This window comes from Candoia aspera, chromosome 2 (assembly GCF_035149785.1).
Source record: "Candoia aspera isolate rCanAsp1 chromosome 2, rCanAsp1.hap2, whole genome shotgun sequence".
NCBI lineage: Eukaryota > Metazoa > Chordata > Lepidosauria > Squamata > Boidae > Candoia > Candoia aspera.
Window position 1 is genome coordinate 47,321,049 of NC_086154.1, and position 12,499 is coordinate 47,333,547.

The window sequence follows — 12,499 nt, forward strand, 5'->3', positions numbered from 1 at the left end:
GTGGATTCGAACTGCCAACCTTCCGATCAGCAAGCTCAATGGTTTAACCTGCAGCACCACCATGTCCCTCATAGGGCCCTCTTAAGTTACTGAAATACAGCTGCTTGCTGCTCAAAATTGAAGTTATCAACATCTTGAAGTCCCTAGGTTACCCACAGCTGAATAGATCCTCTATGCCAAATTGTCTTGGATTCTCACTACAAAAAGTGATATACAAGGCAGATTTTCTGAACTGGCATATACTTCATTCCAACTGCATCCCATGGTTTTTCAAAGGATTCTTGGACTCAACCATTGTGAAGATGCAGTTGTACCAAGACAAGTCTGAAAAAGATGGATTGTAGAAGTGGGAATTTGTTTATATACCCGAGTCACATATAAACTAATTAGAATTTTAACTGTCAGAACAATTATATGGGAGATGTTTGCCAATCAGAATGGAGCAAAAGCGAACTTTTAGATGATATTATGGATACACTGTAGCAATCTGGTTATGCAAATAAACAATCCAGAAACTATAATAAATTAAAATCTGTCAGGAAAAAGGAGATATACTAGCTGTGTTCATATGAAATACTAAACCATGGTTAATGTGATATTCATCGAATTACTCTAGTTTAATGATCCACACAAATCGACAATCATAAAAGTAACCATAACTATGATCGCATGACATTGTGCCCTAAAGTAGCTAGTCATATAATAGTCTATCTTACACAAACTAGGGCAATGAAATGGAGTGCCAACATTCCCATTAACCACAGTCACATGATAAGTTGGTAAAAGTAGACCTAGCACTGCCTCATGATCTGGAACACAGATCAAATACTTGAGTAATTGTTTTAGCTAGTTCAATTATTTATTGATTTGATTTATATGACCACCTATCTCAAATTCATAACTCTGGATGGCTTAACAAAAATCCATGATTCAATGGCTCAGGGTGAGAACATGCTTAACCAGATTACCAGCAACACCAGTATGTTGATCAAATCTGGAAATTCAGACATCTCCAGTTAATAAAGGAGACATTTTATCCTCCTTGTACACAGGATTAGCAGATGAGTACCTTATCTTAACTTGGTCTTGTCAACCAGACTGGAAGAGGATTAACTGGGGGTTAATAACCTTTTCTAGCCTCCATCAGAGAGAAGACACTAGAGAGGCTTCTCAAAAATGGGGCTACTGCAGCTACTTCACCTCTATTTTTAAAAATTATTTCTCTTTGCGTAAAGTGAAAGACAGAAGTGAGATGGGAGGCAGTCAAGCTGTCTTCCACCCAGTCCTTGTTGCTTAGACCTTGATCAAACCATGCAGATTCTTTAAAAACTAACTCCAAAAAAAGCAGGAAGCAATAATCATTAAGCTACCCTAAAGGTGGATAACTATCAGCCAAAATCACCATTCCCTAGCAAAATCAGTCTCCCTATTCAGAAAAAAATCACTGCCCAAGCATACCATCATTTTATTATTACTTAACCCAAATTATTTTGGTTTATATGGGTAAGACCTTTTCCCCCAATAGCAGGAACTGTCAGAATATTTTTTGAATCTTTAATACAAAGAGTCTTATAAAGACAACATATATTTACTCAAGTGGATATTCTGCAAAATGTCAGTAGTGACTGAAAAAGTATGGTACCTAACAATACCATTCAATTTATTCCAATTTTTATGTAATGTCAATTTAAACAAAATACACTTACTCCTTATTTTAAAAGTCATCTGAAAATGAAATAGGACAATTATAGTTTCAAAATGTATTGATTCTGTTCGTTAACAGAAGAAAAATGTAGCACTGGTACATAAGAATACTGGTTATAAAAAGTATGACCACTTACAAAGGATTAAAAATAGGACATAATAACCATGATCAAAGCAGCATTCGAACTGAATTTTTCTGAAGTAGCACACATTATTTCAGAAAATCAGATTATTTCCACTTTATATCACATATTAGTGCTATATGATCCGATGGGTGTGAAACACTTGGTAAGGCCTGATGGGTGGTTACCTCTTCATGACTTGGCAGTGGAATTACCTGTTCAACCTCCAAGGCATTTGCATCAATGAAAATATAGTCCAAGCATCCATGAAAACCTCCAACATAATTAGTGTAGGCTGGTTCTCCACAAGCACTTTTAAGTCTGAACTGGTGGGTTAGAGACATAGCACACCGTTGGTCTTTTCCTTCTGAATCCCAGCTCTCATGATCTTCCGCAATGCTGCCGCTACTGACAAAAGTGTATGTTCCAGTTGATGGTGTGGCATTAAAATCCCCACAGAGTATGAGAGGTGTAGCAGGATACATGACATTGATCACATGCTTAATATGGGATAATGCTATTGCAACTTGGATTAGACGGATATTTTCACCTAAAGACGAAAGGAAGGATGGATTGTTATGTTCAGTCAATGGCTGTAAGGTTTCAAAGTATTTAATATCCAGTCTAAGATTTAAAAAAAAAAAAAGCAAAGCCCCAAGTTGAACTTGACTCCCAACTACAGTATAGAAATGGTTGGCCATCGCCTTCTGCTAGGACAGGGGTTTCAAACTTGTAATTTTCCATGTAATTTTGTGCGAACTATGCCACTCTGATATACAGTTGGATGGTGACAGCCAAAAGCAGGACACCAGCTTGCAAATCTTGGACAGGCCCTACATATCTTCCTTTGGTTAGAGCGCAGCTCTGCACCTAGGCTGATTTTATTGTAAACCGCCCAGAGTCCCTCTTTTGGGGGAGATGGGCGGTGGCTAAATTTGATTAATAAATAAATAAACGCACACCTAACCCACATTGAGGCGTTGTCACAGCTCAGTCAGGCCTGTCAGCTTAGCAGAGATAGCAAGAAGCTGCAGTGGCAGGGCACTGGCAATTGCAGTTTTCCATGGGATATCACAGGTCAATTTTGGGAGATGATGACAGAACCAGACAAGAGGCCAAACAATTCCCTTCAGAAAGGGTTTAATTATAAAAAATACCCCAAAGAGATTTCTCTATAATATAAGGAATTTTGATTTTAATGGTTTTGTTTTAAATTTTTTTAATGATTTTTGTAATGCTTTTGGTTATTTTGTTGTATTGTTTTGTTTTTAACTTTGTATGCAGCTCAGAGTCACATATGTAAGGCAGCTATATAAATTTTCCGTGTGTGTGTGTGTGTGTGTGTGTGTGTAAAATTCCCAGGAACTATTCTTACTTTTGTTCTGTTGTATCTTAGTCTCATTCCAATTCTACAATTTTATCTTCTGTCACCCTACACTTTGTTCCAAATTCTAAGATCTTTCAGTTTTATTTATGTGCGCACACCCTTAAACTCTGATCCTCTTTATGCTGAATAAAGGCTGGATTCACTTCTTTCTAAACCTTTAGGCTTTCTCCAGTCCTCCTCAACCCACAGGGCTGCACAGTCACTTGTGTGGTCTCTATCGACAGGATGCTGGGTGGAAGATGTGGGCTTCCCTGTCTGGGAAGGCTGCAGTTGCTGGAAGGCACTTAGCCTCTCCCCATGGTTGGGTGGTGTAACTGTCACTCAGGACAGCTTACCAGCACCCAGCCACTGGACTTTCAGGCTCCCTTGACTGTTCTGCTTTGCCACCATCTGCCACTGTGCTGCAAGGGTGTTGGAGCCAATTGCAGTGCTAATGTGGCTCTGGGGCCCATTGCTGTTACTGCATCTGCTGGTCTGGCTGACATTTTACTCTGCTTTCCCTCAGCAGCTGGCACTTGTCATCCGCTTCGCTGATTCCACCAGTTCTGCAAATTCTGGCCCACAGTTACTGTTACTTCTTTCGGCTCAGCTCCCATCTTCCCAGTTCTTTCTGTTCAGTGCTCTTTTCCTGTACGTCTCTCCGACTCTATTTTCTTCGTTTCTTCCAACTCCCTTCTTCAGTGTTCCTTTTCTCTAATTCCTTCAGTTCTCCACACTTCTTCCTTTCTTCACTGCAATTTCCTGTTCAAGTAAGTACAGGCAGGGCCCTTAAAAGGTACTGGAAGAAGGAGGAGCGTGAGCATTCCTTTGCTATATATCCCTCCTCTCATACGACAGAATATATTTAATAAATTTTAGTCTGCTTAAGAGTAGTCTAAAATTGAGCTAAGTTTGCAGAATTAAATACAATTGTTAGGAGAGGGTGATACACACCAAACTACAGACAAATGTTGTTTTTTCCCCCATAAAGAAAACTGCCAGGATCACTTTCCAGCACAGTTGCCTCTTCTGAGCTGATAAGTAGTGCTAAGTTTCAGATAACTAGGCACAAGGGTTATATGTTGTAATTCAACAATTACGAACTAAATGTTCGTGTTCTAGTTGATGAAAAATACGGCCAGGCTAAGTGGCGAAAATGAAATGGTGAAAAGACAGCTGTTTTCCAATAACATTTTTAACATATTTATGAAAATTATGAACATTTCATTTGCACTCATTAGAGACTTTTTTTTGTTAGTATACGAGAACAGTTCAGTGTTGCATCCCTTAGGTTAGTAGTCCTCATGCATTCTTGTGATAACTGAGTTTGGGACCCCATTCGAGGAGAGCTTTGACTTTCTAGTCTATCTGGAATTTCCTGGTGGTCTCCCTCACGGCTATTAATCTGGTCTGACTGTGCTTAGCTTTTTCAAGTCCAGCCAATCAGGCAAGTGCTGCCACCTGCTTGAAGTCACAACATTAACCATTCCTTCAATTAAGCCAGGGGTTTATTCCCTTCGACTGCAATACACATCCCAAAGGAGTCACGTAATTATTCCACTCACTATACAGCAGTGACATCATTTCAAAACATTTTTATTCCACAGATATTTAAGTAGCTCCAATTAAAAACAGTTCTTCTGCTTCATACAGTCACAAGACAAGAACATCATAGATTTTTTCCTTAGAAACCACTGATGCTCTTGCTTTAGCTTAGTAAGAATGTTTCTGCACCTGGAAGGGACCCCACACTTAAGGCGAGGACCTCACCTCAGTTGTCACCTCCCTGTGGCAAAAAAACTGCACTACACAGGTTTCTATGACTCAGCTGACCAATTCTCTGCTTATATCCAACCCCAGAGTCCAAAAAACAAGTCAACCTGCTTAACAAATATTGGTAACTAACAGAATTACCTTTTGGGTGCCAGAACAGGTGAGTGTTGGCAACACAAATCTTTCTTGAAGAATCATTTTGAGACTGAAGGACAGAAACCTACAAAAAACATATTCAAGAATTTTGATACTGCACAATAATGCATACAGTATTTAAGTTAGGGAAAGGATAAAGAGCATGGCTTCCGGAATTCTTTCCAACCACTCAAAAAATATAGCTCTGCTGTAGGGCACAAGTCTGGCAATGAAGAAGGAAGGGGTTCTTTAAGGCTCCACCATGAGTCTGTCCGAATGGCAGCCATAAATAAACAGAGAAGTCTGCAACGTTCCAAGCTGCTGCCCACCTTTCTCTCCCATAGAGATGTATTGAGAGATTTTTTCCTCCATAGACCTGGTTGGATCCAACTCATTTCAAACTCAAATCTTGATGCTGGGTTCTCCCCACACACCAGGTTTGGCCCCATTCTATTTTATTTTCAGGGAACTGCTGATGGACAAAGGCCAGGCTCCTTTACATAATTTGTTTCCAATATTTGGTTGGGTTGGAAAGAATAATATGATCCCTGAAGACATGTAGCACACTGCTTCTAAAGTTGCTTCCAACCCTTACTAGCTGCATCCACCACCACCCATCACATGACCATGAAGGCGGCAGCTTTAAGAATGGAGCAGTAAGCAGCATTCCAAGCCACTGTCCAGTTGCCTCTCTGAAAAAGGTACATCAGATGAATGCTTTCTGGATGTTTTTCTCTGCACTCCCCAATCAGATCTGGCCCATTTTTGCACTCAACTTTATTTTCCAACTTCTCTCCCTTTTTTAAATTTTTTTTATCCCGCCTTTATTATTTATTTAACTCAAGGTGGCAAACGTACCTTCCTCCACCTCGACAACCCTGTGAGGTGAGTTGGGCTGAGTGACTGGCCTGTTTTCAGAGTTATCCTTGCTGACAAAGTCTGGAATCCCTTTTCCCAATTTCTTTCCAACATTCAAAGAACGTAGAGTAAAAAGAGAGTAACTATATTTGAGGGGCTGGCTATTCTGCTCCATCTATACAGTATCTCAATTATTTTCTACTGTCAGTCAATTTGTGAGAACTTTATCCTACTCTTCTTTTTCCCTGAAACCATATTTCAAGTTATGCCCTTTTAACAAAGAACAGAGTATAAACTACACTAAATAAAAATTGCCTCAAGATACCAAGGGATGAGGACAGTTTGGGGAGCTGAGATAGTTCCAGCTTTTAATTTCTCAATGAAAGTCCCTTTAACTTAACTGACCACCCACTTCCCTACCTTCCTGAGGTCACCCCACCGACAGGTGGACTAATAAGGCATACCTGTAGAGCTGATGATCGCTTAAGCAGGCTTTCCTCAAACTGCGGGCAGGTGGCCACCTTGTCCCGCAGTTCTCTGTGCAAGGGATCTTCAAGAAGAGCCTGATTGAAGGCAATGTCGTGCTGACTAAGGAGACTGAATTTGTCCCTTCGGTAGAAAGTAGCAAGGCCCTCGTGCTGCTTCTCCTTGATCCTGAACAGCCCCTCCAGGCCGAAGGCATCAAGCGCAGGCCCCAGGCTATCCACGAAGACCGACTTATCCACCTCCTGCAGGCAAATAATGTCGGCGCTGTAGCCGGCCAGTTCTTTTTTGAGCAGGTTTTGCCGGTAATCGAGCTCCAGCGAATAGGGAGCACAATAAGGATAGAGCACGGTCCGCGAGAGCTCGGTCCGGGCGTAGATGTCGGCCAGGACGTTATAGGTAACCGTGCGGATAAGTCCCGGCCCCGTGACTTTCTTGGTGTAGAGATGTCGCGCCTCGAAAGTGCAGGCGCCCGGCCCAGCCTCCACGGGGCCTATGCTTTCCACCTCGCGGGGCAGTCCATAGCGCAGCTCGCAGTTGCCCGGGGTGCAAACGAGCTTCAGGCGGCGCCCAATATGCGCGTTGGTCGGCGTGAAGACGCGCTCGGAGCCGGCCGAGGCTTCCACCCAGCCGTCGCTTGCGGCGGCCTTCTCTGGCCCAACCGGCTCGATTGTCTGCTCCTGATACCAACGGAAGAGGCAGTCCTGGGGAGAGCCGAACTCGACTTGGAGCTTGGGGCACACGGGGAAGCCGGCCATGAGCGAGCGCGGAAGTTGCAGCTCGGTCAGAGTGGGCGGATTGCGCTCCACGCGGTAGCGGGTCTCACCGATTTGCAGCACCGTCCCGTCCTGCCAGGCCTCCCCGTTGGGCACGTCTTCGGCCACGGTTTCCCCGTCCTGGGAGAAGAGGCAAACGGCGACTAGTTGCGAAGGCGGCAGCGCCATCCCGGGGTCTGCCTCGGTCTGCGCCTTCTTGCTCTTCTTGGCCTTCTTGGCGTGGCCTTTGCTGACGTTGTTGGCGATGCGAGCCAGCGCCTGACCGAGAGGCTCCGCTTGGTCTCGCTGCAGATGCCGTGTCTTACCGTCTTGCAGCAGGATGGAAACGCTGAGCTTAGGCTCCGCCGGGACGCAACGCACCACAGCCCGCTCCATGGCGGGAAACGTGCTGGTGAAGGTGGGGAACCACCAGCTCAGCCGCTGTTTGGCCCGATGCCTCAACCCGGGAAGGACCTTCAGAGTGCCCAGCAGACGCCGCAGGAACCCCTGGCTGACACCATTCATTTGCTCGTCTCCTCGGTCGCCCCACAGCACAGAACCACTTCGGCCGCCCTGCCCCACTCCGCAAGAGCCAATGAGAAAACCCGCAGCGAGAGAAGAGGAAGGGCGAACCGGGAAAGGAAATGAGCGCTTGCTGGGAAATGGCGACCGCCCCTAAGGGCTGATTATAACTAGGTAGAAGAATGATGTAAAGAAAGGGGTGGAGAATAAAGAACCCGGAAGATGGCCGGGGTCGAGAGTCTCTTTAGCGTATCCATGAATGTACGAAGCACCCCGACCGGAAGTGGCCTTTCCCGGTCAGCGATTTGCCTTACGTTAGTGAGTGAGGGCTACGGGTTGTTCTTTCTCTATCCCAGGACTGGATGGATTTCAGGCACTTGAGAATTTAGCGTTTTAGTAGAGCCTAAAGATATATTAATTAGGGCCAAGTGCAAAAAGAATGGATAGCCAGAGTTAGATGCCGTATCGACTGGAGCTTAGAAGCAACACACTGAAGTCTACTACTGTACTGTTATCTGCTTATTCAATAAAATCTAAATCTAAGTTATTGTATGTCAGGAATTCTAAAACACTAATATGACATGGAACAGCTCTTTATTATTGTGAAGGTTAAACAGTGTCAGGTCAAAAACTTCTTTTTTTGACAATTTACTGCAAATCATCTAGCTGTGTACTAGCAGATTCTAATTTCTATTTTGCCCATCAACTAACTTCCCCTTCAACACACTTACTAGTTTTCCAGTTCTGTAGACATACAGTATTGAGCATATCCACTTCGGACTACATTTGAGACTCACTGCTACTATATGCTACAAAATAAATTATGCATGTTTTATTTCTATGTTGCCTTTTGGCTGAAAAGGTACACTCCCCCACCCCAAGATGTTTCTTGTTGCCTATTTGAAAAAGAAAGAAGAATTATACAGTTTGAATTGTACAGGAGATGCACTACATGGCCAAAGAACAAGATCCTGCAAGCAGAGGTGTCATCAAAAGGATAGATTTCTAATAATTCAGGCAATCCCTTAACTAGTCAGGCTCTAAAATGATTAAAATATTAAATATTCCCAGATAATTTCCATTTCTAAGGACCTTGTATGGGAAAAACTGCTCTTACAGTAAGTTTTGGAGCAGGATTTGATGGAAAATTAAGGGCAAAGAAACTGAAGAGGTACTACTGTTTTTAAAATAATTTTAACAAATTATTAATTTTATTTTATTCAGCAGTATTTAGTTACTACTGCAAGAAAATTGATTCTAGTAATAGTTTTAAATTAACTTGACTCATAGTAACTTTATAGACCTGCCCATGTAAGTTTTCTTGGTGCTGCGATCTTCTGAAACAAATGTCTGTACACGTGTAAATTAGATGCACATTTTATACAAACATGCACCTTCCTTTAACCTTTCTTTAAAAATTGCACTCTGGTCCTATTTGTAATAGATGGTTTAACAGATAAGTATTACCCACTTACATAAAGATAAGCTTTCAGAGACAAGTTACTTCTCAGAGTATATTATGCTTACTGTACATAGTAAGGATATCTGAGATGTCAATTTGTTGTCAGTATTCAGGCCTTGAAGATGTACTGCATAAGCAATGGTGGACAAGTTTTTTGACCCAAAGGATACAAGAGGCACAGAATGATACTTGTCAGATATAACGGAATAGAGCAACTGTGATAAACTAGTTGACCACTTATTCAGTCTGTATTCTGCCAAGAATCAGATTCAGCCACTAGTTATATTTGCTATGCCTGACTTCCATATCTGAAACAAGTTCACTTCTGAATACTAGTCACTGAAGTCCTATTATGGAAAAAAGTTATTGTCTTACTATTCAGCTTCTGAGCTTTCCAAAGTCATCTGCTCATTGTGGGAAATAGAATAGTGGAATAGATGCACCCTTGGTCTGTGTCAATAGAGCTCTTACGTTTAGCCACAAGATATTTCATAAATCAATCCATATGTATACAAAGATGTCAATGTAATTAGAGGTTCAGATCAGAGAAATTTAAATTTCAAAAATAAAGATCTGGTAGTTTTCATCCCAATTAGTTTTGTTTCATTTGTTTCAATATTTGTATCTAACCTTTCTGTACTTGGATCATGAAGAACAGTACATGTAAGGGAATCTATAATAAAACAAAACAAGGTAAAATACAAATAAAAACAGCTCAACAGCAGTTTATGAACAGCTAGCTTAGGACACACACTCCAAAATGCTTGCTGTGATAAAGTAGTTTTCTCTGCATACTTACAGAGAGCAAAGAAATTGTTAAGTAATTCTTGGAAGACTGATAATTTAGGTGCCACAATATAAAAAATCCTTCTCGTTTATCCCTTCAAGCTACATTTCTGTTGGCAATAAAAATTGTTACATTTGACCTCTGAGCCCTGGTTTAATCATGATGTAATAAATTTCAGTTGACTGGTCTCCTCCACTGTAATATGCTCGCTATATTTGCACAATATAGCTTAACCATGTTTACTGAACCCAATTTGGGGGGTTTGCACAATATTCTGAAGTGTAAATGGTTAGAGTTACAAAACATACTATTTTGTGATTTAGTATGTTGAATGAAACCAGAAGGTACAAACTGCCGTATTTGGCTTCGCACAACACATTAAGCAAAAGTCAATTATTGCTTAGCATATTTTTGTGAATGTAGCTAACAAGAAGAATCTCAGAAAGCTACCAGTGATTCTGAGCAGATTCTAATGGCAGGAGTTGATACAGAGATTCCAGCCATTCATTATAAAAATGCTCTATTTCAGAATTTGTTTTTATGCTTAACATCCAGCATTGGTGTCTAAGTGGCAGTTTACTGAAGTACCTCTGATAGGTTTTTGGGGACATTGTCTCCCAGCCTTGGGAATACTGGGGCCTCTTGAACTCCTAAATTTTGAAGCTTGGGACATGTCCTAAAACACAAGGTTGCAAAACTCACCATGATTATTCAGGCATCAAAAGTGCCCTCCTCGGAGGACATGTATTCATCCTCAGTGTGAGTTACCTCATAATCTTTCTGCCAGCATGGTTCTTTGCTTTGTAATCTGTCTGAAGAAATTAACTCCACTGATTCTGCACCTGAATTTGAGTAGATTCTTGTTCCACTCTTCTTGAAGTTATTTCCATGGAACAACAAGAAAACCTTTGAACACATATGTTGCATTGATGAATCCTTGTTTAGTTCACATTGTATCCATTCAGCAAACTAAATAAGGATTCTAACAGTACCTCTTTATGTAGCCATTCAGCAAATTCAGGATTCTTCCAGTACCTCTTCATAGGACAAGCCCTATACAGGAAATTAAAGTTTAACATTTCATATTTGTATATGTTGGAACTGATAGTGAGGTAGAGAAGTTCAGTCTGGATTTTCTCACCCCCTGGAATCCCCAAGAACAGCCAGGCAATATAAACCATTGCCAGGCAATATAAACAATATGGAACTAGATGAACCAATATTTGGGTCTGGAGTATGGCAGTATCCTACATATTCTACCACAATATATAAACAGACAGCAAGGCCCACTCCCTCTTTGCACTGAAGATGTTGCCTAGTCTGGCAATGAAACCTCTGCAAGAAAACAACCAGGCTCAGAGAGCACCAGGGACTCCACAGTTCAACCCTGAGCTACAAATACTCGCTTCGATTGATATTCTATTTTTCCAGGACCTCAACACAGCTTACACAGGGAGCCTCCTTTCATGTTATCCCCATTGTTATAACCACATGGTGAGTTGGGACTGATACTACTCTGAAAGTCATTCAGTGAGTTTCAATGGCTGAGGGTAGAGCTGAATCTGAGTTTCCCTAGTACAACACCTGAACCACCACAGTACACTGTCTCTTACCTACTATTAGTGCATAGATTCCATCCAAATAGCATTTTATCTGTTCAAAAATTAAAAAGAAATCTGAATCAGCCCGTTGGGCAGTTATATTTTTAATGACAATAAAATTGACGTTTCCATGTTAGTCAAAATGTTTTTTGTGCGGTTCCTCTTTAGTGCTCAACTCCTAACGTAAGTGGTAGCAAAGTGTTTCTGAGCAAGGTTAGGACGCCTTTTCCTCCCGGTGTTCGTTTTTAATATGCTACAACCATCCTCCTGAAAGACAAGGATTCAAAAGTAAAGTGATGCCTTTGGGACCGCGCCGGCGGCGCATCCCTTCCGGAAAAGTAAAGCAAACTCAAAGCCATTAGAGCACTTCCCCTTTTAGTAAAGGAACCTCGGGCATCGCGAGCCCTTCTCGCGCGGCGGGTGAATTTAAAGCGGGAGGCGGGGCCGTTCGCAAAACAGTTTGGGGGCGGCGCCCTACCCTCGTACCCATAGCAACCAACGCCTTGTTGACACTCCCAGGTGCCGGAGCCTGTGGAGTTGGACGTCAGGTCGTCGGTCCCCTTTTCTCCGTCAAGTACAGCCGATCCCACTCTGTTTGGAGCACCAACACTGAGAGAGGTGAGGGGCCCAGAAGGTGAGAGAGGGCTGGGCTCGGCCGGATGCTTCCAAACGTGGATACATTTCAAACAAGGGGGTGTTTTATGACTCCAGGATTTCGGCTAGCATTCATCCTATTCCTTACCTGAAGACCTACTGTATTTTCCCGGGATAGGGCAAGGCAGCAGTTGCTGCAAATGAAACTGTCCTGCTGTTCCTTCAAAACCAACCCGCCGATGAACGACAGCAACCCTTCCCTCCCATACAGATGCTGCTGTTCTCGGGGAGGCGCTTGAAAATTAACTGAACTTACCTAGATTCGTATTTGCAAGCT

At 42.3% G+C, this 12,499-nt stretch overlaps 1 protein-coding gene across 1 annotated transcript; it reads right to left on the minus strand.

The window, feature by feature from the left end:
- Positions 1 to 1,441: 1,441 nt before the first annotated feature.
- On the minus strand, positions 1,442 to 7,858 carry PDE12 (phosphodiesterase 12). Its single transcript, XM_063291759.1, has 3 exons — positions 6,423 to 7,858; positions 5,107 to 5,185; positions 1,442 to 2,376 (listed from the first exon to the last, which is right to left on the minus strand). The coding sequence occupies exons 1-3, from the start codon at positions 7,719 to 7,721 to the stop codon at positions 1,934 to 1,936; spliced, it is 1,821 nt and encodes a 606-aa protein (XP_063147829.1). The 5' UTR covers positions 7,722 to 7,858; the 3' UTR covers positions 1,442 to 1,933.
- Between the last annotated feature and the right edge of the window lie 4,641 nt (positions 7,859 to 12,499).

What these genes read in the sequence shown, in the direction of transcription:
- PDE12 (XM_063291759.1), bottom strand. Translation starts at nt 7,721, where the DNA reads ATGAATGGTGTCAGCCAGGGGTTCCTGCGGCGTCTGCTGGGCACTCTG. An exon ending in AGCGATCATCAGCTCTACAG is followed by an intron (nt 5,186 to 6,422) that starts GTATGCCTTATT and finishes TGTTTTTTGTAG; the next exon opens with GTTTCTGTCCTTCAGTCTCA. An exon ending in CCTGTTCTGGCACCCAAAAG is followed by an intron (nt 2,377 to 5,106) that starts GTAATTCTGTTA and finishes TTTCGTCTTTAG; the next exon opens with GTGAAAATATCCGTCTAATC.